This window comes from Phyllobates terribilis, unplaced genomic scaffold, assembly GCF_046119375.1.
Source record: "Phyllobates terribilis strain yellow unplaced genomic scaffold, ASM4611937v1 Scaffold_2__4_contigs__length_985480577, whole genome shotgun sequence".
NCBI lineage: Eukaryota > Metazoa > Chordata > Amphibia > Anura > Dendrobatidae > Phyllobates > Phyllobates terribilis.
Window position 1 is genome coordinate 515,453,740 of NW_027362762.1, and position 26,129 is coordinate 515,479,868.

The 26,129-nt window shown below is 43.9% G+C and overlaps 1 protein-coding gene across 1 annotated transcript in view; it reads right to left on the reverse strand.

The window, feature by feature from the left end:
- Positions 1-239: 239 nt before the first annotated feature.
- Positions 240-26,129, reverse strand: part of COL8A2 (collagen type VIII alpha 2 chain) — a 253,022-nt gene continuing 227,132 nt past the window's right edge. The window contains exon 4 of the mRNA XM_073665931.1: positions 240-5,228. Within this exon, the coding sequence (XP_073522032.1) occupies positions 3,307-5,228 (1,922 nt within the window). The 3' untranslated portion in view covers positions 240-3,306. The remainder of the gene's footprint in view (positions 5,229-26,129) is intronic.

Here is a 26,129-nt window from a genome sequence, read left to right on the forward strand (position 1 = left end):
GATATATCAGGGGTCAGTTTTTATTTATCAGACTTTTATTTCTTCGACTGAAAAGGCAATTTCCTTCTTGGGAATAGAAACACAAACATAAAAACTATGCAATCACACATGGAGCACACACATGAAGACTGAGCTCACAGCCACCCACATCTATCCTGCACACCTCATTCCTTCAAATAAAACCGCAGACAAGACAGAGTTCAGATATTTTATTAGGAAACTGTCTCTATGTTATCCAGTCAGCAAAAACATAGGCAGTCAGCTCTGGCCGGACAGGAAAACCACCCAATAGAAATCCTGTTTCAGCCACCCAGAAAGAGGCCCTATATAGTAAGCAGAACAGGGCAAATCCCCAGCAGAACCCCATTCATATTGCTGCGTCAGACAACAGATTCTAGAGTTCTGCTGAGCTTCTCTTTAACTTGATATTCAACCTATTACTTTAATTGGCTTTCTTAGAAATGTTCAACTTATAATTGCCCTAATATTTATGATGGAATCAGAACAAGTATTAATACTTGTTGGGAACAGATTCAAGTAATATATTTGTCTGTTTGATTAATGATGGTTGATTATTACTTGGCAAGAGAAAACTCTACAACAGTTAGAACAGTGCGGCTCTGATGACATTCTTATCATTAGTTTATGTGCCATAAAACACTTTGGTCTGCAATGGAAATCTTACCTGACTGTCTAGACAAATAATCTTTTTATTTCTTGAAAAGTAACAAATGTATCATCAATAGCCAAACAGTTGTGCGGGGTGACATGGAAAACAGAAACGTTCAGGTGATATTACAGATGCTCATTGTTCACATTGAGATGTACAGTCTTAGCTGTAGAAAGAGATAAATTAGAAGATTGCTTCTCTTTCCATGATTAAAGTATATATAAAAGGTTGAGATGAGCGAATCAAGTCGCCGAACTCTGGTCCAGCGGCCAGGTCAATATTCTGTAGCTGCTAAATCGGCACCCTGCGAGTCGCCTCCTAGCTGAGGACATCTGCGGCATCTTCTTCTTTTGATTATCCAGCCTGATGCAATGCTATCATTGCGGCGTGATGCACACATGACATCGAGCTAGGCTGGCTAAACCAAAGAGAAGCTGCAGATGCAAGTAGGTAAGAGAAGGGTTCTCACATTTCCAGTCTAGTGGCCGGAATAGTAACCTGGCTGCTGGACCAGCGGTCCTGCAAATATATTCACTTATGTCTATTAAAAAATAGAAATGCTTTATTTACCAGGAACAGTGCCACACTTTTCCATAGGTTGTGGTTGGTATTGCAAGAATGTGCTGTTTCGGTGACAGAAAGTGAACTATTTCTCTCTAATTTTAGACAGCTTGTTTAAAGTGGGGTTTCACTAATATGAAATTGATGTCTTATCTTAAGGCTGACATGACACACCTACCAACCAGCTATTCTCAGTCGGATGTAAACAGTTGCTGAACTGACCAGCATAGTCAACTGTTTAGTGGTGCAAATATGCAGTACCCCACAATGACCACTAAACAGTTCTAAGGATAAGTCATCAATATCATACTAGTGAAACACCCCTAATGTTTGGCTGTCTTAAACAACATCCCTCGACTGCTACTCACAAAGTAACAGAGCACTGTGCCTGCACACTATATAGAGGTGCATTTTGAAAGCCATCATAAATTAGGGGTACTTGTGTTTAACCCGTGATCATTAACCACTTCTCTGCAAAATAACCCTGGTCACCCGGCATGTTCACAGCCTAATTGTGCAATGAGAAGGATAATGTAATATGCACTATGACACATCTCCTTAACCCAAATACTATTACAGTTCAAGCATTATCAATACAAAATCCATTAATATTAGCAGGACAAAACAGGAATGATATTTGAAAATAACAAAGATGCCGTTTTGAGAATAATATTGCACTATATGAATATATAACATGGGTAAGTAGGGCATAGCACCATTGCGAACAATTGGATAATAAAGTAAAAAAAAATATTACAATGAACAATCATTTATTAAAAAGGCACTGAATGGTAAAAAGAAATCAATGTTTCCTTCCCAGTCAAAAATGTCATATCTTTAAAAATGTAAGCATCATACAATGAATGGCAAGATTTTAAAAAAAAAAAAAGACTTGAGCCATGGAACAGCTACAAAGTTTTCTGGCCAATGGATGAGGACGCTTTAGATCACATTCTTGGTTTCAATTTGGAATAAAACTATAGATAGTTAAAAAAAATCTTCTTTAATGGTAAAACTGCAACTCTTCACTTACAAGGTGTGATACTGCTCAATATATGGGATTTCTCTGCAATAGTACTTTATAATAGAAGGCAATATGAATAGAAGTACCATGAATATGTCAGTGCATTATTGCATACGCTGTGTAGAAGGTGATTAAACGTAACTTTACCATACATTACAGCTGTCCACAATAACATCAATTACACCAGGAACAGTAAAGATCAGGTTTTACAAGTGCTAGTTGGTCATGGACAACTCCTAATTCATCAATTCATGGTTCCAGGAGGAAAAATACTAGCCTCAGCAATTACAGTACTTTGCTATATTTACTTCTCTAACAAGCATATCAGAACTTTTTCTATGTAGGTTTAACTTGAAACAATATTTTAATGTGATTCTAAAATTGTTCACGTCTTATTGTGGGCCAAAGTGTAAAGAACTAGCTAAAAGCAACTTACTGTCTTGGAAAAAAACAAGTCAGTAGCTACTACGCTACAAAAGGAAAGCCCTATCACACATACTCACAGTTTGTATATCTCCTTAAACATTCAGCAAATTTGCTTTATTTCCTAGAAATGTTTCTAATGTCTTGGAAACCAGAAACTAGGAAACAACTGTAATAAGCATGTAATAGAGGCTACAGACAGAGTGCACAAAACTTTGAAACCATTATTAAACTGGCAAGGTCATCCTCATTGCATTGTGTTGATGCAGTGTTTTACAACTAATATACTATGCAACATATGTAGCAGTTACAGATAAATTATCAAAATATCCACAAAATAATCAATATTATGGAACATTTGAGGTTCCAATGAACTTCTAGGCTGTAGAAAACTAGCATAGCATAGTCATCTTGCCATAAGCTTGTTGGTCTGCTCTGTTTTTATGTCACTGGGTGATAATGTGACTGTTTTAATAGTCTTGTTTCAGCATTTTAAACAAGTATCCATGTCTTTTCTTTTCTCCCAGTGGATATATAATTGTAGAAAGTCTTTGTTGTTGTTTTGCATGTAATTTTTAAAAGATTTTAAAAGTTTATCACTAGTGTTATAAATGTTACTGTGAGTCCATTATGTGGGACAAAGAAGAAAACCAGAGAATGAAGAATGAATGTACTCTGTTGAATACAACCCATTTGCTTGGTCTGAAGGCATCTGAACCCATACTTGGTCATTTTCCTTGAGTTCTAATACTGCACTCCCAGAGGCTTGGTCCATGTAACCTTTCTTGTATTCATCATATGTGTAAGTAGCAGGTACATTGTTCTTATAAAGAGCAACCCAGATGTTGGTTCCTTTGATGTGGACATGGTAAGCAAAGTAATAAATTCCAGGAAGAGAACAAGTAAATATCCCAGTAAGAGGATTATAACCATTATGGCCATTATACAAAGTCCGATCAAATTTGATTGGCATGCCAGAAGGAGGGAACGGTGTAGTTAATATGGCAGTAAACGCTGGGGCTACTTTGGCAGATAGTTCTCCAGTGCCATACTGAGGCTTTCCTGATTTTTCATTGCCTACTGTACCTCCTTCAACTCCTCCATCTGGCAAGTGCAAGCCAGCAATAGTGCTTTCACTATAGATTCCTGGTGGACCTGGTGGTCCAGGTGGGCCAGGTAGCCCAGGCTGGCCATTTAAACCAGGAGGCCCAGAAACTCCCTGTGGTCCTATAGGGCCAATTAGACCTTGCTCACCATTGATGCTTTTTCCGGGTAGTCCAGGGATACCAGGTTCTCCTTTTAATCCCGGTAACCCTTGTGGCCCAATAGGGCCAGATGATCCTTGCATACCTGGAATTCCAGCTGCACCTCTTGGACCTGGTTGTCCTGGAATTCCACCTTCTCCTTTTGACCCTGGACTACCTATTTGACCTGGCAAACCTGGAAGTCCCATTAACCCTCCCTCTCCTTTTGGCCCAATTGGTCCTGGAAGTCCTTTCAGACCTGGAAGTCCCCTTTCACCTGGGATACCTGGTTTACCTACAAATCCATTGGAGCCTTGACTCCCTGGAATTCCAGGTACACCTGTAGGCCCAGTAGGCCCAATATCACCTTTCAAACCAGGCAAACCATTTTTTCCTGGCAATCCCATGGAACCAGGAAGTCCTGGAGGCCCTATAATACCTTGTGGCCCTTGATTACCCGGTTCACCATCTAACCCTGGCTCTCCTTTATCTCCTATTTCTCCAGTTATTCCAGCAGGCCCTCTATCTCCTTTCAATCCAGGCAGACCTGGTTTTCCATACCCTGGTGACCCTGGCAGCCCTGGTAAACCTCGTATACCTGGTTCCCCCTTAGGACCTAAAGGCCCTTGAAGTCCTGGTAATCCATCTAAACCTGGTTTACCAATTCCATCAATGCCAGGTTTACCCTGTAGGCCCTGTGGCCCTGGTGGGCCAACAAGCCCTGGTAGTCCAGGTGGACCAATATCGCCTTTATCCCCTGAGCCCCCTGGCGATCCATTAAGTCCTGGTTTTCCATTACCTGGTGGACCAGGTGGGCCCATTGGCCCAGGTAGGCCCCCAGGGCCACGAGTACCTGGCAGCCCTGGTTTTCCAAGTCCAGCTTCTCCTTTAATGCCTTTCTCTCCACGAAGTCCTGGCTCGCCTTTTGCACCAGGTTCACCCCTAACACCTGGCTGTCCTGGAGCACCTTGAACACCTGGTTTTCCATTTGACGAGATTCCTGAAGGGCCTGGAATTCCAGATGATCCAGGCATTCCTCTAGGTCCTTGATCTCCCCTCATTCCAGGTTCCCCTTTTGTGCCAGGTAGACCCTTGGGTCCAATTTTGCCAGGCATACCTGGTAATCCCGATTTTCCAATGCTAGAAAAGCCAGGAGGACCAGCAGCTCCTGGCATTCCTTGTAATCCTGGTTTTCCTATTCCTGGCTTTCCGGGAGGTCCAGGAGGCCCAGTTGGTCCACGTGGACCAGGTTTTCCTGCTGGTCCAGGTTCCCCTTTAAGGTCCATTGGAAGTATTGGGGGCATATCTATAAAGATAAGACAAAAAAAAAATATTGTGCTTGAATATATATTTTAAGTATTTGTACAACTCTTCAAAATATTTAACATTTTCAAATACTGACCAGAAAAGCTTCCAATGTTAACTGATCCAATTAAGTTAAAAAAAATTGTTTATTGTCCAGATTTTCATCACTGCTGTAGTTTATTCTTATACTTTTCTAGTTTGTATAAATACAGTAGCTTATATACTTTTTCTCAGTGATATACCTTTGACTCTTAGTATACCTCTCATTTCATGCAACTTTTCAGAACAGGCTATTATGTCTGTGTATTTGAGGAATAACACTATTTCATTACGTGATATGACTTCCATGATGTTATATGAGGTTAAGTAAGTTTTCTAAGGGACCATTCCCTTAATACCCTGGATACTCCATTGTGCATGTTGACATGATACTGTGTAAATGTTTTTACATTGTCCAAAGCTCATAAGACAGGGATGTCAAACTCAAATACACAGAGGGCCAAATTTAAAAACTTGGACAAAGTCGCGCACCAACCTTGATATTTATTAAAAAAAAGTATAAACATAAAGTATAAATATAAAAATATAATGATGAAACTTTTCATATGGAAACAAACTTAATGGGGTTGTCCCACGAACAAAGTACATTATAATTAATAGATCTTAGAATAAAAGCAGCACATAATCACAAATGGGGCACACTGGAATGATATAATATGTTATGTAAGAGCAGTAAAAAGCATATGGCCCAATAGCCTAATTTAAATATGTAATAATAAATGCTAAAGAACCTTGAATTAATAAATAATACAGATAATAAAGTATGATGCCAACGAAAGTGCCCCCAAACAAAGTATGATACCCTCATAGTGAATTACTCCACATGCACGGTATGATGACCCTACTGTACTCCCCCCAGCAAAGTGTGGTGATCCATCACAGTATGATGCCCCAACTGTGATCCCCACATAGTCCTCCATACAGTATAAAGGCCCCACATAGTGCTCCATACAGTATAATGGGCCCCACATAGTCCTCCATACAGAATAATGTCCCCATATAGTGCTCCATACAGTATAAAGGGCCCCGCATAATCCTCCATACAGTATAATGGCCCAACATAGTCTCCAGCGTCGCGGGCCAAATATAATCACCCTGAGGGCCAGATTTGGCCCACGGGCCAGAATTTGACATTTGTGTCATAAGATATTGGAAGAAATTGGTAAATAAGCTGGATTTTATATTTCATATTTTTGTTGCTTTGGATATTGGGACATGCGTATTGGAGATTGACAAAGGAATAGTCACCAATTTTCAAAATTAGTGGTGTTGAAAGCAATATTTCTAGGACAAAGAGAAGCCTGCGTGAAAGCTGTTATTAGTATTACAACACTGGATAGAGAAAAAATCAAATATAAAACTTGGTAATTTATTTAAAAAAAATAATAATAATAACAAAAAATATATATACCTACAGTGCTTAGCATAAATGAGTATACAACAGTTAACATAGTACAATACAGGGGCGGACCTACCGCCCGTGCAGCCGGTTCATTGAACGGGGGCCCCGAGGGAGAGGGGGCCCCTCCAGCCTCCAGCAGGGCCGCCATCAGGGCATGACTGCCCTGACTCCAGCATGGGGCCCGGGCTGTCGGGGCCCCCTCGGAGCCCCGTTGGGGCCCCCGTCTTGTGCGTCTCCTCATGGGGCCCCCCGCAGGACCCCCCGCCGTCACATGACCGGAGATGTCCCTGCGCTCAGCATGGGTCCCCGGCCCCATGCTGAGCGCAGGGACATCTCCGGTCATGTGACGGCGCCGGCACAATACTTACCCCTCCCCGTGCCTCCGCAGCGTCTTCCGCGTCCTCTGACTGTGACGTCTCAGGTCAGAGGGCGCGGTGATATGTTTACAGCGCGCGCAATCTCTCCTGAGCTGTCACAGTGCAGAGCGGGAATACGCGGGCGATGCTGGAGTCCGGATCAGCATCAGGTAAGAAGTGAGGTGAGTATTTGATTTTTTTTTTTATGTATGGGTGCATGGGGCATTATATGGTGGGGGGAGAGTGGGTGTGACGTCCTGCATGGGGCATTATATGGGAGGGGGGGTGACATACCGCATGGGGCATTATATGGGGGGGGAGTGACATACCGTATGGGGCATTATATGGTAGGGGGAGAGTGGGTGTGACGTCCTGCATGGGGCATTATATGGGGGGGTGACATACCTCATGGGGCATTATATGGGGTGTGTGTGACATACTGCATGGGGCATTATATGGGGGGTTGACATACCGCATGGGGCATTATATGGGGTGTGTGTGACATACTGCATGGGGCATTATATGGGGGGGGTGACATACCGGATGGGGAATTATATGGTGGGGGAGGTGACATACCGCATGGGGCATTATATGGGGTGTGTGTGACATACTGCAAGGGGCATTATATGGGGGGGGTGACATACCGCATGGGGCATTATATGGTGGGGGGAGGTGACATACCGCATGGGGCATTATATGGGGTGTGTGTGACATACTGCAAGGGGCATTATATGGGGGGGGGTGACATCCTGCATGGGGCATTATAAGAGGGGAAGGGGGGAAGTGACATCCTGCATGGGGCATTATAAGAGGGGAAGGGGGGAAGTGACATCCTGCATGGGGCATTATAAGAGGGGGAGGGGGGAATTGACATCCTGCATGGGGCATTATAAGGAGGGTGTGTGTGTGACATACTGCATGGGGCATTATAAGGAGGGGGGGTGACCTCCTGCATGGGGCATTATAAGGGAGGGGGAGGTCTGGCATACTGCATGGGGCATTGAAAAGGGGGGAAGTGACATCCTGCAAGGGGCATTATATGGGGGGGTGACATCCTGCATGGGGCATTTTATGGGGGGTAGAGGTGACATCCTGCATAGGGCATTAAAAGGGGGGTGTCATCCTGCATGGGGCATTATAAGGGGGGAACAGCCAGCATGGAGCGTTACATGGGGGCCAATATTCTGTATGGAGTGTTATATGGGGGACAGTATCCTGTATGGAGCGTTATATGGGGACCAGTATCCTGTATGGAGCATTATATGGGGACCAGTATCCTGTATGGAGCATTATAAGGGGGTCAGTATCCTGTATAGAGCATTATATGGTGCCCATAATACTGAATGGAGGACTACACTGTCCGGTCTGCACTGTGCGCTGTGAGGATTCGCCGGTTTCTGAGATATTGTAGAATTTACAATAGATATCGCTCGTGTAATCGGGCATTATAAGGGGGAACAGCCTGAATGGAGCGTTATATGGGAGCCAATATTCTGTATGGAGCGTTATATGGGGGTCAGTATTCTGTATGGAGCGTTATATAGGGGACAGCATTCTGTATGGAGCGTTATATAGGGGTCAGTATTCTGTATGGAGCATTATATGGGGGCCAGTATTCTGTATGGAGCGTTATATGGGGGCCAGTATTCTGTATGGAGCGTTATATGGGGGCCAGTATTCTGTATGGAGCGTTATATGGGGGTCAGTATTCTGTATGGAGCATTTTATGGGGGTCAGTATCCTGTATGGAGCGTTATATGGGGGCCAGTATCCTGTATGGAGCTTTATATGGGGACCAGTATCCTGTATGGAGCATTATAAGGGGGTCAGTATCCTGTATGGAGCATTATATGGTGCCCATAATACTGTATGAAAGATTATACTGTCCGGTCTGCACTGTGCGCTGTGAGGATTCGCCGGTTTCTGAGCTATTGTAGAATTTACAATAGATATCGCTCATGTCATGTAGTAAGTGAAATCCTTGGCCTTGTACTATATATATATATTTCTCTGTGGTATCTGTGCATCATGAATCATGGTATGTGTTAAAGGGGCCCACTGAAACTCTGTCACCCAGGGCCCACGAAAACCTGGAGCCATCCCTGGGGGTAAGTATAACAAGTTTTATTTTTTTTAAATACAATTAATTAACTAGGAGTGGGGGGAATCAGAGATGCACGGGGGGATGAGAGATGCACGGGGGGGGGGGGCTTCATGCCCCTTATAAAGGGCAGGGGGGGCCCCCAAAAAATTCTTGCACAGGGGCCCACTACAGTCTGTGTCCGCCCCTGGTACAATAGTAACATAGTTTTTAAGGTTGAAGGAAGACTGAGTCCATCTAGTTCAACCCATAGCCTAACATGTTGATCTAGAGGATCAACAGTTGTCAGAAAACCTTTAGTTTCCTTTCAGAATCAAAATTTTCTACTAGATACCATCCTACAAAATATTCCTACAAATGTGGGCCACTGATTGCAAAAAGATTTGTTTATTTTGCACATCCAAAATAAGTAATTTTCCTAACAAATTAATTCAAGAACATGTTGCAAAAATATGTAAACCCCAATGAAAGTATTAGAAGCAAAGCTAAAGTTTAGACTACAAAATCCTAATTAACAAGAATTAACAACAAACCACAGATACATCTAATTATTAAACAGGTGTCCAGTAGACAGTTGACTATAAAATGGTACGAAGTTATTTAAAGTGAACCAGTCAGCACGATATTGCATGTTAACCCTTTCACGACATGTGCCGTATATGTACGGCACATGTTGTGTCTCCCCCTTTGATGCGGGCTCCGGAGCGGAACCCGCATCTTTCCCGGCACATGACAGTTGATCTGAACAGCTGGTATGCGGCTCTAACAGCCGTAGGTGGAATCGCAATCCACCCGCTGCTGTTAACATGTTGAAAGCCGTTGTCAAACTCCAATGGTGGCATTTAACATGGCCGCACCGGAAGCACATAATAAGACCTGCCTATCAGCGCGCCCACGCGGGCCGCTGATGGGTTGCCATGACAACCAGGGTTCTGCATGAGATCCTTGTGGTTGTCATAGCCGATCAGATGATCACAACTTCTAGTCATGGAGACTATTGAAGCAAGTAAAAAGGAAAAAAAAAAGTTTTTCAAAATATTAAAAAAATTAAAAAATACATAAAAATTACCCCCCTTTTGCCACATTCAAAATAAAATAATAAAAAATAAAAAATACACATATTTGGCATCACCGCGTTCAGAATCGACTGATCAATCAATATATAAAAAAAATTAATCCGATCGGTAAACAGCGTAATGAGAAATAAAAATCGAAATGCCAGAATAATGTTTTTTGGGTCGCTGCAACATTGCAATAACAGGCGATCAAAACATTGTATCAAAATAGTATCGCTAAAAATGTCAGCGCGGTGTGCAAAAATAAGCCCTCACACAGCCCAAGATCCTGTAAAATGGAGACGCTATGGGTCTCGGAAAATGATGCCATTTTTTTTTTTTAACAAACTGATTTTTTTCTCACCACCTAAATAAAAAATAACCTATACATGTTTGGTATCTACGAACTCGTAATGACCTGGAAAATCATAATGGTAGATCATTTTCAGCATTTAGTGAACATATTAAAAAAAAATAAAATTGTAGAATTGCACTTTTTTTGCAATTTCACTGCCTTTTGATTTTTTCCCCGTTTTCCAGTACACGATATGGTAAAATCAATGGTGTCGTTCAAAATTACAACTCGTCCCGCAAAAAACAAGCCCTTATTCAGCCATATTGACAGAAAAATAAAAAACTTATGGCTCTGGAAAAATAGGAGCAAAAAACAAAAGCGCAAAAATAGAAAATGTCTGCAGCGTGAAGGGGTTAAAGTAAAGGCATGGTCATAATAGCGCTGTTACACAGATTAAATAGATACATTTAGTGAATAAATCTGCATGGTGGTTGTTGTTAATCAACATTTCAAGTTTTGGTGTATTAAGCTTTAGGTGCATAGGGGCGGGAATGTGGATCGGGTCTTCAGCTTCTGCCCAGGCCCCTCCGCCTGCTTCTGGTGTCTGTATGACAAGTCACTATTTTGTGACCTGTCTTCTGTTTGAAAGTTGCGCCGGAATCATCCTTGCCACGGGCGATGCTTGCGCAGATTGATCTCATGACAGTCTTCAGTAAAAAGGCACCGATGGCCGCAAATGCACAGATACAGTTCTTGGCTCAATTAAATCTCTAAAGGGTGACATTAAGCCGAGATCCCAATCACTGCACAAACGCCGTTCACAACAAGGACGGCGCTGGTATGAACTTTTAAGCAGAAGGCACATACAAACACTAAAGGCAGCCAAAGGGGCAGGAGCTGAAGACCCTACCCACAGTCCCGCCTTTATACCCCTAAAGGTTATTACAACAAAACTTCAAATGCTGATTAAAGATTATACTCTGGATTGATGAGACCAAGATAAATGTTTTTGGAACTGATGGCTTCAAAACTGTATGGTGTTACAAAGTTGAGTAGTATAGATGAGCGAACATGTTCAGAAAATGTTTTTTTTTTTTCTAATTCGGCACGAACATTGCACATTCGGATTCGTGATCGGACACTCGAGCATTTTTACTCAAAATCGGCAAAATTCGGTCAAAGTTCGGTAATGAATGTGTTTCCACTAGTGTATTTTTAAGGATTTTGGCTAGGATAGTGGTCCTCAGTACAGTACTCAGAGGTGGCACCCCAATTACTCTTGTCCCCCCCCCCACGTCACAACTCTCCAACCATCCAACTGACTGTAGGGAACAACAGATGGGTGAGCTGTTCACACATTCTATGCCATGGGCATCAGAGGTCTGCTCCAAAGATTCACAGACTCAAGAGGAAGAAAGCATCTGCACCGATGTCCAAAATTTTTTTCTGTTGGATCAAGGGCAGGATGAAGTAGAGTCCGAGCAGAATCATGACCCTCATCACCAGACGTTAACCCCCGGGGGTGGAGGTGATCTTGATGAGACTCAGATACCTGAGGAGTATGCAGACTGTACTATGCTGTCAGAGCAGGAAGAGGAAGAGGGTGACTTTCAGAACGAGGAATGGGAGAACAAAAAGGATGATGATGAGGTTGTAGATCCCACTTGGTGTGAACACAGAGGCACACAGCTGAGTAGCTCAGCAGTGGAGGCGGAGGAAGACAAGGAGGTTACGTTGTGGCCTACCACATAGACACGGAGTGATGCAACCACGATGAGCACTGCATTCTCAGCCACAACTGTGGCTGTGGCCAGGAGCAGTTGTGGGTCTGAAGCTCGCAGGGGTGGCAAGGGATGCCTAGCCTGGGCCAGTTTAGAGACTGCAAAGGATGATCCAACTCACATTATCAACTTTGTAAAAAAAAAGACTAAGCAGAGGCAAAAATTGCAATAATTTGACTACTACATGCATGATCCGGCACATAAGCGATCAAAATGCATTAGTCTGGGAATCTCACTGCGATAAAATGCGGACTAGTAGGCCTCACCAACCACTGTCCACCCCATCAACCGCATCTGCTGCTTCTTCCTCCGTGCCAAGTGTTCTCACACAGGTCTCCGGCCTCAAAAGCTCCACTTGTTTACCCGTTCCAGTCGTGGGGAGTGAGAGCCCGTCAGCTGTAATGGAAGTGGACTTGCCTGCTGTTTTTATTTCACAGAGCACACCGCATCTTTCTCTTTGCACCATAACATCTCCACCGGCACCTTCACACTATTCCACCCTCTTTCAGCACACCAGCCAACCCTTGGTCCCGCAGTTGTGGTCACATAAAAGACAATGACAAATATGACAAAGCTAAGAAGTTGAACTCCACCATCTCCAATCTGTTGGCCACGGAAATTCTGCCTTTCCACCTGGTGGATACAGACGGTTTCCGAAAGCTAATGGCCATCGCAGTCGCCCAGTACCAGTTGCCCATTCGCCATTACTTCTCTAAGAAAGTTGTGACTGCGCTACACCAGCATGTCACAGACAATATCACCTGTTCCTTGACTAAATCTATGTCTGCCAGGGTGCATTTCACCACATACATCTAGACGAGTAAGCATGGCCAGGGGCATGGGACTCCTCGCTGACTGGGCACTGGGTGACTCTGGAGGTTGTGGGAGCAGGCAGGGAAGGGGCTGCTCCACAAGTCTTGGAATCTCCAAGGCTTGCGGGACAAACCTCTGTATCTAAAACTTGCTCCACTGCTTCTGCCTCCCCCACCTCCTCTAGGGCCTCCATCTGCGCCCTCAACCTCTGCCTTAATGAGACACGCATTCCAACAGTGCAGAGAGAATCCCCCCACCTCTGTACTGCGCAGCCAGGGCTCACTGCAATGAGGCAGTGTTAAAATTAATATGCCTTGGAGATCGCAGTCACACAGCTCAAGAGTTGTGGACAGCTGTCCAGGCCGAGTTTGAGCAATGGCTGTCTCCACTAAACCTGAAGCCAGGGAAGGCTGTGTGCGATAACGGTGCGAACCTGGTGGCGGCCCTGCATGGCTCACGTCCTCAACCTGGTGGTACAGCAATTTGTTCACCACTATCCTGGCCTGGATGCACTGCTGCAAAAAGCACGTTCGCTGTGTACTCACTTCCGCCGTTCGCACCCCGCAGGTCATCGACTTGCATCGATACAGTGGTCTTTGGCCATAAAGGTTAACCGGCTGATATGCGATGTACCGACACAGTGGAATTCCACTCTGCACATGTTGCAGCAACTGTGGCAGCAGCGATGAGCCCTGACAGAGTATCTCATGTCGTATAGCCTGGGCCAACGCAGTACGGACGTGGTGCAAATCATGCTTGAGAAGTGGGCACAGATTAATGACCTTTGCACCCTTCTGCACAGTTTCAAAATGGCTACTAAGATGGTTAGCGCTGACGAAGCCATCATCAGCATCACTATTCTGGTCATCTACATGCTGGATAACATTTTGAATAGTTTGTGGGAGGAGGTGGTGGTCCCAGAGGAAGAAGAGGAAGTAGATGAGGATGACACTGTCATCACACAGGCAGGTGCCAAGGGAGGGTGGATTACAGAGATTGAGGGGAGCTTGTGGTACCAGACAAACTGTTAGTGAAGGTGCAGGAGTCGAGGAACAAATGAAGGAGGACGAGGAGGAAGAGGTGATGGGCAAGCAACAGTCAGGAGCAGAAGAGGATAATGATCCCCTCTCTGTTGTCCATGGTTGGCGGGAGGGGACAGAGGAAGCAAGCATCAGCGTTATCCAGCCACTAACACACAACGGGCTTGGACCTCATGGAAGAGCCCGATACATGAGTGCCTTCTTGCTGCACTATCTGCAACATGATCCCCGTACTGTTAGGATTCGAAATAGTGCTGACTACTGGGTTGCCACTCTGTTAGATCCACGGTACAAGAGTAAATTTTGCTAGATGCTTCCCACCCTGGAGTATTGAAACATGCTTTTAGACAACCTTAAGAGAGGTTTTCTCCAAGACAGCAGTGAGGCACATAGTGTGCATCGCAGCTCTAGACTTCCAACCCCAGGAACGTCAATTCGTTAACGCAAAAACATTAGCAGCAGCAGTGTAAGTGTCAGAAGCAATTTCTGTGAGTTGTTTCTCACATTTTTTAGACCAGTACGAGTTTGACACGTAGTGAAAAACTGGAGAGAATGGAGCAGGAGTATCTCAAGCTCTATATGAATACCCAGGGCCGGCGTCAGCACCCGGCGCACCCGGGCAAATGCCGGGGCCCTGAGCAGGCAGAGGGGCCCACTGGCGGTCGCGCACCCCGCTGGGCTATGGGCGGAGGAGAGCGGTGTCTGCGCCCGACCTTCTCCGCCGCTTGCTCAGGGCCCCGGCAGCTGGATACTTACCTCTCCCCGTGCCTCCGCAGATCAGCTGTCTTCCTGCTCTGCGCTCCCTGTCACGTCTCAGGTCAGAGGGCGCGGTGACGCCTTTACACCGCGCCCTCCCCTGAGCCGTCACAGGGAGCGCTAAGTGGGAAGACGCCGACAACGCTGGAGTTCGGACCCGAGCAGCGGGCAGCAGGTAGCAGGTGAGGAGGACGGAGGTGAGTATTTGATTTTTTTTTTTTAATGTATGGAGACATGGGGCAGTATAAAGAGAAGGGGGGGGGGGCATCCTGCTTGGGGCATTATAAAGAGAGGGGGGGACAGCCTGCATGGGGCATTATAAAGAGGGGTGACAGCCTGCATGGGGCATTATAAGGTGGGGAACAGCCTGCATGGTGCATTATAAAGAGGGGGGGGGACATCCTGCATGGGTCATTATAAAGAGGAGGGATGACAGCCTGCATGGGGCATTATAAGGTGGGGAACAGCCTGCATGGGGCATTATAAAGGGGGGGGCAGCCTGTATGGGGCATTATGTGGGGGGTAACAGCCTGCATGGAGCATTAAAAGGGGGGGGCTGTATGGGGCATTATGTGGGGGGGAACAGCCTGCATGGGGCATTATAAGGGGGGGGCAGCCTGTATGGGGCATTATGTGGGGGGTAACAGCCTGCATGGAGCATTAAAAGGGGGGGGCCTGTATGGGGCATTATGTGGGGGCCAGTATTCCGTATGAAGCGTTATATGGGGGCCAGTATTCCGTATGGAGCCTTATATGGGGGCCAGTATACTGTGTGGAGCGATTCGCCGGTTTCTGAGCTATTGTGGAATTTACAATAGATATCACTCATGTAATGTAAGAAGTGAAATCTTTGCATTGTACTATATATATATATATTTCTCCGCCGTATCTCTGCATCATGAATCATGGTATGTGGTAAAGGGGCCCACTGAGACTCTTTCGCCCGGGGCCCAGAAAAACCTGGAGCCGGCCCTGTGAATACCATCAGGGAGGGTTCGGACCCTTTTCATTTTGGTCTTCAAAAATGGAAGAGTGGCCTGAGCTCGCCTGTCACGCCTTGGAGGATTTATCATGCCCAGCAGCGGTCTCTCAGAATGTGTCTTTAGCACTGCTGGTGGTGTCCTGACAGATAAGCGCAGTTGGCTGTACCCTGAAAGTGTAGACTGCCTAACTTTCATAAAAATGAACAAGTTATGGATCTCCAAGGACTTTTGCACCCCAATCGCAGACTGTGCAGACTAGGCGATGGTGTTGTTTTTAGTGTGCTGCATGGTTCTCGCGTTATTGCAGTCTGTGACATCTTTGTCGTGGCTTCCGTACCTGCTGTTGCTGCTGCTGATGGTACCAATAATTTTTTGAAATGTAGAGATTCCTGATTGGGTCTCCATCTGGTGTGTTTCCTGTGGTGGAAGGGGTGTCAGTCCTCATTATACGATTTCTGCTCTGGTGAAATTGATGCCACTTTGATGGTGTCTGCCCCTAATTTTTTTGAAATGTGGAGACTCCTGGTTGGGTCTCCATCTGGTGTGTTTCCTGCAGTGGAAGGGGTGTCAGTGCCCCATTATACTAGTTCTACTCTGGTGAAATTGATGCCACTTTAGTGGTGTGTGGCAATAATTTTTTGAAATGTGAAGACTACAAGTTGCGTCTCCTTCCTATGTATTGCCTGTAGCAGTAGGGCTCCCAGACCGGCAGACCTGCATTTACTTTCAGTAAACTACCTGTGTTACTATCCTTCCATTTTTCTAGGAATAGTAGTCTACAAAACTTATGTTTGTGCCACCTGAGTGTGGCTGAGCAGAAAAGCAGCTTGAGCTGTTGCACGAAGTATCAGGGTTCCAAGCACAGCAGGCCTACACCGGTCCCTCACCCACCTCATCTTAATTTGAAGTTAAATTCAAAGCTGTAAATGCTGGCCCAGACCCTGATACCTCATGCATGACCCATGGCTGACTGTTGCTGTGTCATTATAAAATTTGTACTGTCAATTGATGCCACTTTTCATGGTGTCTGCCTCTAATTTGAGCTGTTTTGACAGCTTTTGGGCCCCTTTTAAGTTGTTGTGTATGCATTTGGTTTTGCCTCCCATTGAATCCAATGGGGTTTGGATATGTTTGATGAACTGTTCAGCGAACTTCAAAAGTTCGCCGAGCAGAACCAAACCGAACCTTGAAAAGTTCACTCATCTCTAGTGAGAAGTACAAGCCAAAAATGCATGGTTCCTACAGTGAAATATGGTGGTGACAGTGTCCTTGTGTGAGGCTGCATGAGTGCTGCTGGTGAAAAGGAGGTACACCTTTTGCTTTGATGACTGCTTTGCACACTCTTGGCATTCATCAAAGCAAAAGGTGGCTACTTTGAAGAACCTAGAATATAAGAAATATTTTCAGTTGTTTCGCACTTTTTTGTTAACTATATAATTCCACATGTGTTAATTCATAGTTTTGATGCCTTCAGTGTGAATGTACAATTTTCATAGTCATGAAAATACAGAAAAATCTTTAAATGAGAAGGTGTGTCCAAACTTTTGGTCTGTACTGTATATGCATACACAGTGGGGAAAATAAGTGATAGACTGCAAATTTTGCAAGTTTTCCCACCTACAATGAATGGAGAGGTCTGTAATTCTTATCGTAGATACACTTCAACTGAGACAGAATCTTAAAAAAAAATCCAGAAAATCACATTGTACGATTTTTACATAATTAATTTGCATTTTATTGCATGCAATAAGTATTTGATACAATAGAAAAACAGAACTTAATATTTGGTACAGAAACCTTTGTTTGCAATTACAGAGGTCAGACGTTTCCTGTAGTTCTTGACCAAGTTTGCACACACTGCAGCAGGGATTTTGGCTCACGCCACCATACAGATCTTCTCCAGATCTTTCAGGTTTCGGGGCTGTCATTGGGCAACATTGAGTTTCATCTCCTTCCAAAGATTTTCTATTGGGTTCAGGTCTGAAGACAGGCTAGGCACTCCACGACCTTGAAATGCCACTCCATAGTTGCCCTGGTGGTGTGGTTCAGGCCATTGTCATGCTGGATGACCCAGCCATGACCCATCTTCAATGCTCTTACTGAGGGAAGGAGGTTGTTGGCCAAGATCTCGTAATACATGACCCCATCCATCCTCCCTTCAATACGGTGCAGTTGTCATGTCCCCTTTGCAGAAAAGCACCTCTAAAGTATGATGTTTCCCCCACCATGCTTCACGGGTGGGACAGTTTTCTTGAAGTTGTACTTATCCTTCTTTTTCCTCCAAACACGGCGAGTGGAGTTGATACCAAAAAGTTCTATTTTGGTCTCACCTGACCACATGTCCTTCTCCCATGCCTCCTCTGGATCATCCAGATGGTCATTGGAGAACTTCCAATGGGCCTGTACATGTGCTGGCGTGAACAGGGTGACATTGCGTGCCCTGCAGGCTTTTAATCCATGACGGCATAGTGTTTCTAACGGTAAAGCTCTCTTCAGATCATTGACCAGGTCCTTCAGTTCTGGGCTGATTCCTGACCTTTCTTAGAAGCATCCTTACCCCATGAGACGAGATCTTGCATGGAGCCCCAGACCGAGGAAGATTGACAGTCATCTTGTGTTTCTTCCATTTTCCAATAATTGCGCAAACAGTTGTTGCCTTCTCAAAAAGCTGCTTGCCTATTGTCCTGTAGTCCATCCCAGCCTTGTGCAGGTCTACAATTTTTGCCCCTGGTGTCCTTAGACAGCTCTTTGGCCTTGGCCATGGTGGAGAAGTTGAAGTGCGATTGATTGAGTGTGTGGACAGGTGTATTTTATACAGGTAACAAGTTCAAACAGGTGCAATTAGTACAGGTAATGAGTGCAGAGTAGGAGGGCTTCTTAAAGAAAAACTAACAGGTCTGTGAGAGACAGAATTCTTGCTGGTTGGCAAGTGATCAAATACTTACTTCATGCAATAAAATGCAATTTAATTATTTAAAAATCATACAATGTGATTTTCTGTTTTTTATTTTTAGATTCTGTCTCTCACAGTTGAAGTGTACCTACGATAAAAATTACAGAAATCTCCATTCTTTGTAGGTGGGAAAACTTGCAAAATCGTCAGTGTATCAAACACTTATTTTCCCCATTGTATATATATATACCATATATATGCAAAATCAAACTCAGAATTTTTCCTCCATCTCACTCAACTCCCCTACCGGCTCTATCACAATAAATTACATCACGATTTCCCCTGTACTGGTAGTCCGCTGCCTCATATTAACCCTTGACTCTGCCCTATCTTTCAAACCGCACATCCAAGCTCTTACCACCTCCTTACCCCACCAACTCAAAAATATTTCCAGAAACAGTCCTTTTCTCAGCCCTGAATCTACTAAAATGGTAGCTTATACCCTCATCATCTTCCGCCTCGACTACTGCTCTGTGGCCTCTCTGCTAACACTCTTGCACCTCTCCAGTCTGTCCTTAATGCTACTCCTCCACTTCTCTCTACAAATTTTTTCACTGGCTTCCAATTCCCAAAAGAATCCAGTTCACTGACCTACAGGGCCATCCATAATCTGTCTCCTTCATATATCTCCGAACTAATCTCCCAATATCTTCCCACATGTAACCTCTGATCCTCTAAAGACCTCCTTCTCTCCTCCACACTCGTATGTTCCACACCCAATCGCCTACAAGACATCTCCTGAGTATCCCCCCCTCCTCTGGAATTCTTTGCCCAACACGTCTGATTATCCACCACATTCAGAACTTACAGATGGAACTTGAAAACCCATCACAGGTTCTTTATATCCCTAACTAGACAAATGGTGGCATTTGCCTTTATTTGCTGCTAGCTAGAACTTCAGATACGAGTGCCACTGTGTTACATACATGTATTTTTCCACATCAGCAGTTCTATCAGCTCAAAACTGGCAACAACAATGGGAACCAGATATTCCCATTTACTGTGCAGCGAAGTATAGCCAGAAGTGGTCTTTATGGAAGAATTTGCTGCCAAAAGCCATGCCTTCAACATGGAAACAAGGCCAAGCGACTCATCTATGCATGAAAACATAGAAACTGGGGTGCAGAAAAATGGCAGCAGATGCTCTGAACTGATTACTTAAAATGTGTAATATTAAGCTTTATGAGAAGGCAGCTTGTTTGACTGTAGAGCAGTACAATAAGTGTCTGCAGGCAACAGTGAAGCATGGTGGTGGTTCCTAGCAAGTGTTGGGCTTCATTTCAGTAAGTCGAGTTGGGGATTTAGTTAGGATTAATGGTATTCTCAATGTTGAACAATACAATCAGATACTTGTAAGGTGCCCGAGCGAGGCAGTTGTGGGCAAGCTGCTGTAGCTCCAGCACACTGTGGCATCCTACAGGAAAATCGTATCCCTTTCCCATTGTGCTGTTTGGTGTGGGTTGCATCACACTCACTTTTGGGCCACAGGCTTCCGCTGACTCCAGGCTTCCATCCTCAGGAACCACTGCACACAATCCAGGGGACGCAAAGTGCTTTTCAACAGTTAAACTTTTACTGAACTGTACAGTCATTACAGGGTAGCATGTGGGATAGGGCACAACAGGTTACAGTCTATCCCTCAGGTATCAGACATAACTTCAGCCCTAGCACTCATTCCCGATAGAGCATCCCTTCTCCTGCTGTCTCCACTACCTTTAGGGATCGCTCTCTACCGATGGCAGTGCACCTGAATTCCATCATCATCTGCCTTTGAAGATCCGTGTCCATCTTCCCCTGCAAGCCTGCATGTGCGATGTGCCCGATGGCCCTGGCGCTAGTCTCGAGGTCCCGGGCCCAAAGAATGGATCTGCATGGAGGAGTTGTATGGCAATCCACTGCCCTGAGTGATAGGCCCATGTTGGCCCTAGCAGCCCCCTGCACTAGAACTCCACGAAGAACTTGCTTAAACCTTCCACTACTCCTAACCAGTCATATCCAGGAAGTAGTTGTACCTCTCCTTTTGTTAACACTATTCCCCTCCCATCTGTGGGCCTGTACCTAATATTATCTATTCTTTATCTATTTCCTATGTCTACAGTATATTACAAATAATCTCTGCTCTCTTTAATCTATAAAATACTTATCTTTATACACTATCATGTGGTGTCTGCATTTGCCCGCTATTCTGCGCATTACCATAACACATTACATAAAGATTATACACATATACATTAAATGGATAAAACGGTTAATACTGTTCACATTACACACATGCATATGGTGGTTGTCTTCAGGGTAGGGACAAGATAAGACAGTCCACATCCTCACATACTTATCCATCATACAATACCACGAGGGAGACATCTGATTAGCTCAAAATTTATTCTGCAGCAGATCACAACTCCAAATATGCTGCTAATGTCGTTAACTATGTTCAATGTAAAGAAGAAGAAGGAGGAGTCCTGGAAGGGATTAAATGGCCCCAATAGAGCCCTGATCACAACTTGATCACAACTTCATCTAGTCTGTGTGGGATTACATGAAGAGACAGAAAGATGTCTGCAAACCTACATCCAGAAGATCTGTGGTTACTTCTCCAAAATGTTAGGTACAACTTCCCTGCCGAGTTCTTTCAAAATCTGTGTGCAAGTGACATAGAAGAATTGATGCTGTTTGAATGCCAAGGCTGGATACAACAAATATTGATTTGATTTATATTTCTGTTTAGTTCACTCACTTTGCATTTTATTAATTGATATAAGCTATTAACACTTCTATTTTTGAAAGTATTCTTATTCTGTGGCATTTCTTCGACACATCTGCAACTTTGCATGGTGCCATATATACAGTTGAAACCAGAAGTTTACATACACTATACAAAAAGACACATGTGCCTGTTTTTCTCAATATCTCACATGAAATCAGAATAAACCTTTCCCGTTCTAGGTCAATTAGGGTTACCATAATTTTTAATTTGCCAAATCCCAGAATAATGACAGAGAAAGAATGTTTTAAGGCATTTTTATTACTTACTGCAAAGTCAAAAGTTTACATACCCTAAGATTACTATGCCTTTAAACAATTCTGGACTGCCCATATGATGATGTCATGTGTTTGGAAGCTTCTGATAGTTTTTTTGGCAACATTTGAGTTAATTGAAGACACACCTGAAAAACACTGCTTCTCTGTGTAGCATCATGAGAAAGTCTAAAGAAATCAGCCAAGATATCAGGAAGAGAATTGTGGACTTGCACAAGTCTGGCTCATACTTGGGTACATTTGTAAGATACCTGAAGGTGCCTCGTTCATCTGTAAAAACAATTATACGCAAGTACAGACAAGATGGGAATGTCCAGCCATCATACCGCTCAGGAAGGAGACAGGTTCTGTGTCCCAGAGATGAACAAGTTTGGTCTGACATGTGCATATCAACCCAAGGACAAAAGACCTTGTGAAAATGATGGAGGAAGCTGGTAAGATTGTGTCAATATCAACAGTGAAACGAGTACTGTATCAACATGGGCTGAGAGGCCACTTTGCCAGGAAGAAGCCATTACTCCAAAAGAAACATAAAAAAGCCAGATTAATGTTTGCAAATGCACACAGGAACAAAGATCTTAATTTTTGGAGACATGTCATGTGGTCTGATAAAACTAAAATGTAACTTTTTGAGCATAATGACCATTGTTACGTTTTGGAGGAAAAAGGGAGAAGCTTGGAAGCCTAAGAACACCATCCCAACTGTGAAACACGGGGGTGGCAGCATCATGTTGTGGGGTTATTTTGCTGAAGGAGGGAGTGGTGCACTTCACAAAATAGATGGCATCATAAGAAAAGAAGATTATCTGGCAATACTGAAGCACATCTCAAGACATCACCAAGGAAGTTAAAGCTTGGGTGGACAATGACCCGAAGCATACTGCCAAAATGGTAACAAAGTGGCTTAAGGATAACAAAGTCCATGTTTTGGCGTGGTCATCACGATCTCAGTCCTATTGAAAATTTATGGGCAAAGCTGAAAAGGCAGGTGCGAGCAAGACGACCTACAAACCTGGATCAGTTACACCAGTTTTGTCAGGAGGAATGGGCCCAAATTCTGACCAACAATTGTGAGAAGCTTGTGGAAGGATATCCCAAATGTTTGACTCAAGTCATTCAGTTTAAGGGCAATGGTACCAAATATTAATGAAATGTATGTAAACTTTTGACTGTGCAGTAAGTAATAAAAATGCCTTAAAACATTCTCTCTCTCTGATTATTCTGGCATTTGGCAAATATAAAAAATTATGGTAATCCTACTTGACCTATAACGGGAAAGGTTTATTCTGATTTCATGTCAGATATTGAGAAAAACATGCATATGTGTCTTTTCATATAGTGTATGTAAACTTCTGGTTTCAACTGTATGGACACATATATACGAGAACCTCGCTACTTTTTCCACACAGGACAGAAAAATTAATTGGCCTAACACAGGTGTAAACAGAGTTTTAGCAAAATGCTGATCATAAAGTTAGTTGCTCTTACCACAATACTACATGTGATGACTTTCTGGTTTGCCCCTGATTTTAGATAAAATGAGCGTGTATCTTTACTACACATGTAGCACCTCTTCTAATTTGACACAGTCTCGGTATAACTCCCAGTGCTTGTCACAGCCCGTCTTTCAGTCGCCGCTGGTATCAGCAGTGTCCTACAGTAGCTTGTCTGGCAATTTGCACACATTTATTGTGTAACAGTCCCTAACACAGAGGCAATGTCACAAGTCATACACATTTAAAGATACGAACACAGGGCGAATTCCTTGCTTACAAACACTCCTAGTGACACCCTGTGTTAAGCCTTTCTTGGCAAGAAGCATTTCACCCAAATATACAGTACTACATTAGGTCTACCATCACTGCTCACTAGTATCACACTCATTTCTTGCACATTTGTCACACATATAGTATGTCACATCACACAATGCCTTTGCTCAACATACAGTCATAGCTCCTAACCGTCCCATATTCTGCGGGACAGTCCCGAGTCCCCTCACGGCTCAGCTGTTCTCTCCGGTTCTATTTATACTCACCTCTCTGATGTCACTCCGTAGCTCCTCCTCCTCTGTGGGCGGGGCTGCTCACTGGTCAGTGAATAAATGAAATTATATTACTGAACTACAGCACTCAATGGTGAACATAGGAGGATTTAGTTAACTTGACTCTACAATGCAGGCAATGCATTGTAGAGTCAAGAAGCACAGATAGTACAGAAGCAGAGTATACTGTACATCTCCATAGAAATACATTGTGTATAGCAATGTATTTTTATGGTACCTGTATACTGAGCTGAAGAAAATGATTTTTTTCATCCTATAAATAAAAGTAGTAAATTTGTGAACAATTATAAAAATATATTTTTTTCTGTGAGTCCCTGGTCTTGAAGCCACAACCTTAAAACATTACTGACACAGCAGACATTTATCCTGCTGAGCCACCAGCTATATAGTAAAATTGTTGCTAGAATTCTGTCTACTTGACCTGTACTGCAGGCTTTGACTATAGGCTTATTGTACTGATCTAAATACACTGCTGGGTACTATATGTGTCATTTTATTTTACAGAGAGAATAAGAGATTTTTTCAGCCTATAAAATTGCTAAAACATAATAAAGAAAAACATTTGATTATGAAAAAAATATTGTCATTTTTAATGCGTTTTGTAAAAAATAATGAACATCACAAATCAGCAAATAACATGTAGATATTTGGTGTCCCTTTTAATCATAACGATCCGCAGAACACAGCGATCAGATTATTTAGGGGATCGGTAAATGGCGTAAAAAAATGGCATGATTGGTATTTTTTCTTTATTAAACCCATAAAAAATGTAATAAAACTGTAATGCTGAGGCCGTGTTCACACGTAGCATAAATGCTGCGGTTTTTTTGCTTCTTTTTTTCTGCAAGTGTTCGCACCACACAACGTAGTAACAATCTTCTCTGATTATGGGTGTTTGCTGCGTTTCTTTTATGCGTTTTCCCCCTTATTTGATGCAATTTTGGGGCAGATATGAAGCAGAGTTTTTAACTCTTTTTAATAGTACAGAAAAGCTTTGATTCTGCACTTAAAAATGCAGCGGCGTTTTTTTTCTCCATGCGTTTTTTTCAGAAGAAGCCTATAAAGAGAAAATGCCCGAAAACCGCAGAGTAGTGATGAGCGAGCGTGTATTGTTAATCCTTTTGGTGCGCACGCTCGGGTGTTCGCCGAGTATTTTCGACGTGTTTGGCATGTATGTTTGAGCCTCCGCGGCTGCATGTGTCACGGCTGTTAGACAGCTGTGACACATGCAGGATACTGTGACACATGCAGCCGCGGCGGCACTAATATAAATGCCGAGCGTGCTTGCTGAAAGGGTTAACAACACACGCTCGCTCATCACTACCGCAGAGTTCAGCAGCGTCTTCAGAAGCATCTATATAGAGCCTAAAAAAACGCAGATACTTTATTAAGTGCAAAGCTTTTCTGCACTATAAAAAAATAAAAAAGCACCTTAAAAACGCGGCTTCACATCTTCACCAGAAACGAAACAAATAAGGGGGAAGAGATTGTTATTGTGTTGTTTGATGTGGACATCTGCTGAAAACATAAAGCACAGTATTTCTGCAATGTGTGAACACGGCCTTACAGACACAAAAAAGCTGGATGTCGTACAGTGAAACTACATAATGATGAGAAAGTTCTGGCGGCTCCGACTGTGAATGAAATACAAGAAATAATCTACAAGTCCCAACTAGAGATGAGCACTGATCTGGACGCTGGACTGGAGACCCGGGAATCCATCCGCTCATCTCTAGTCCCAACTGTCCCGGATACAGTGGACAGTCCTGGATTTAGGTCTACAAACTGCAGTCTCGGCCATCTGCTGAATTTCCCTCACTACCAGAGCTCCTCTGACAACTCCTCCTGCCAGGGGAGAAAGATAATTGTGGCACCCCAGAGGTCCGGTTGCTACAGTGGCATTGCCTCCCTCACAGGGGGTGATGCCATGCCTGGAAGCAAGGAGGGGTCCCCTAATCAGGTTTACCAGCATACAGCACTCTCCAGATTCCAGTGTAAAGGGGAGGAGCTCCCCTTTCTGGTCTGGAGCAAGAAGGCGGGGTTAGTAAGAGTGAGTTGAGAGGAGTTGGAGACAGGAGAACGACGAGGAAAGACCTGGGGAAGGGAGCTGTGCACAAGCTCGCCCCAGAGGAGAGAAGCGCAAAGGAACCGGACACCGTAGTCCGTGGTTGTGGGGCACTGAAGGCCCAGCAGCTGAATCCGGAGG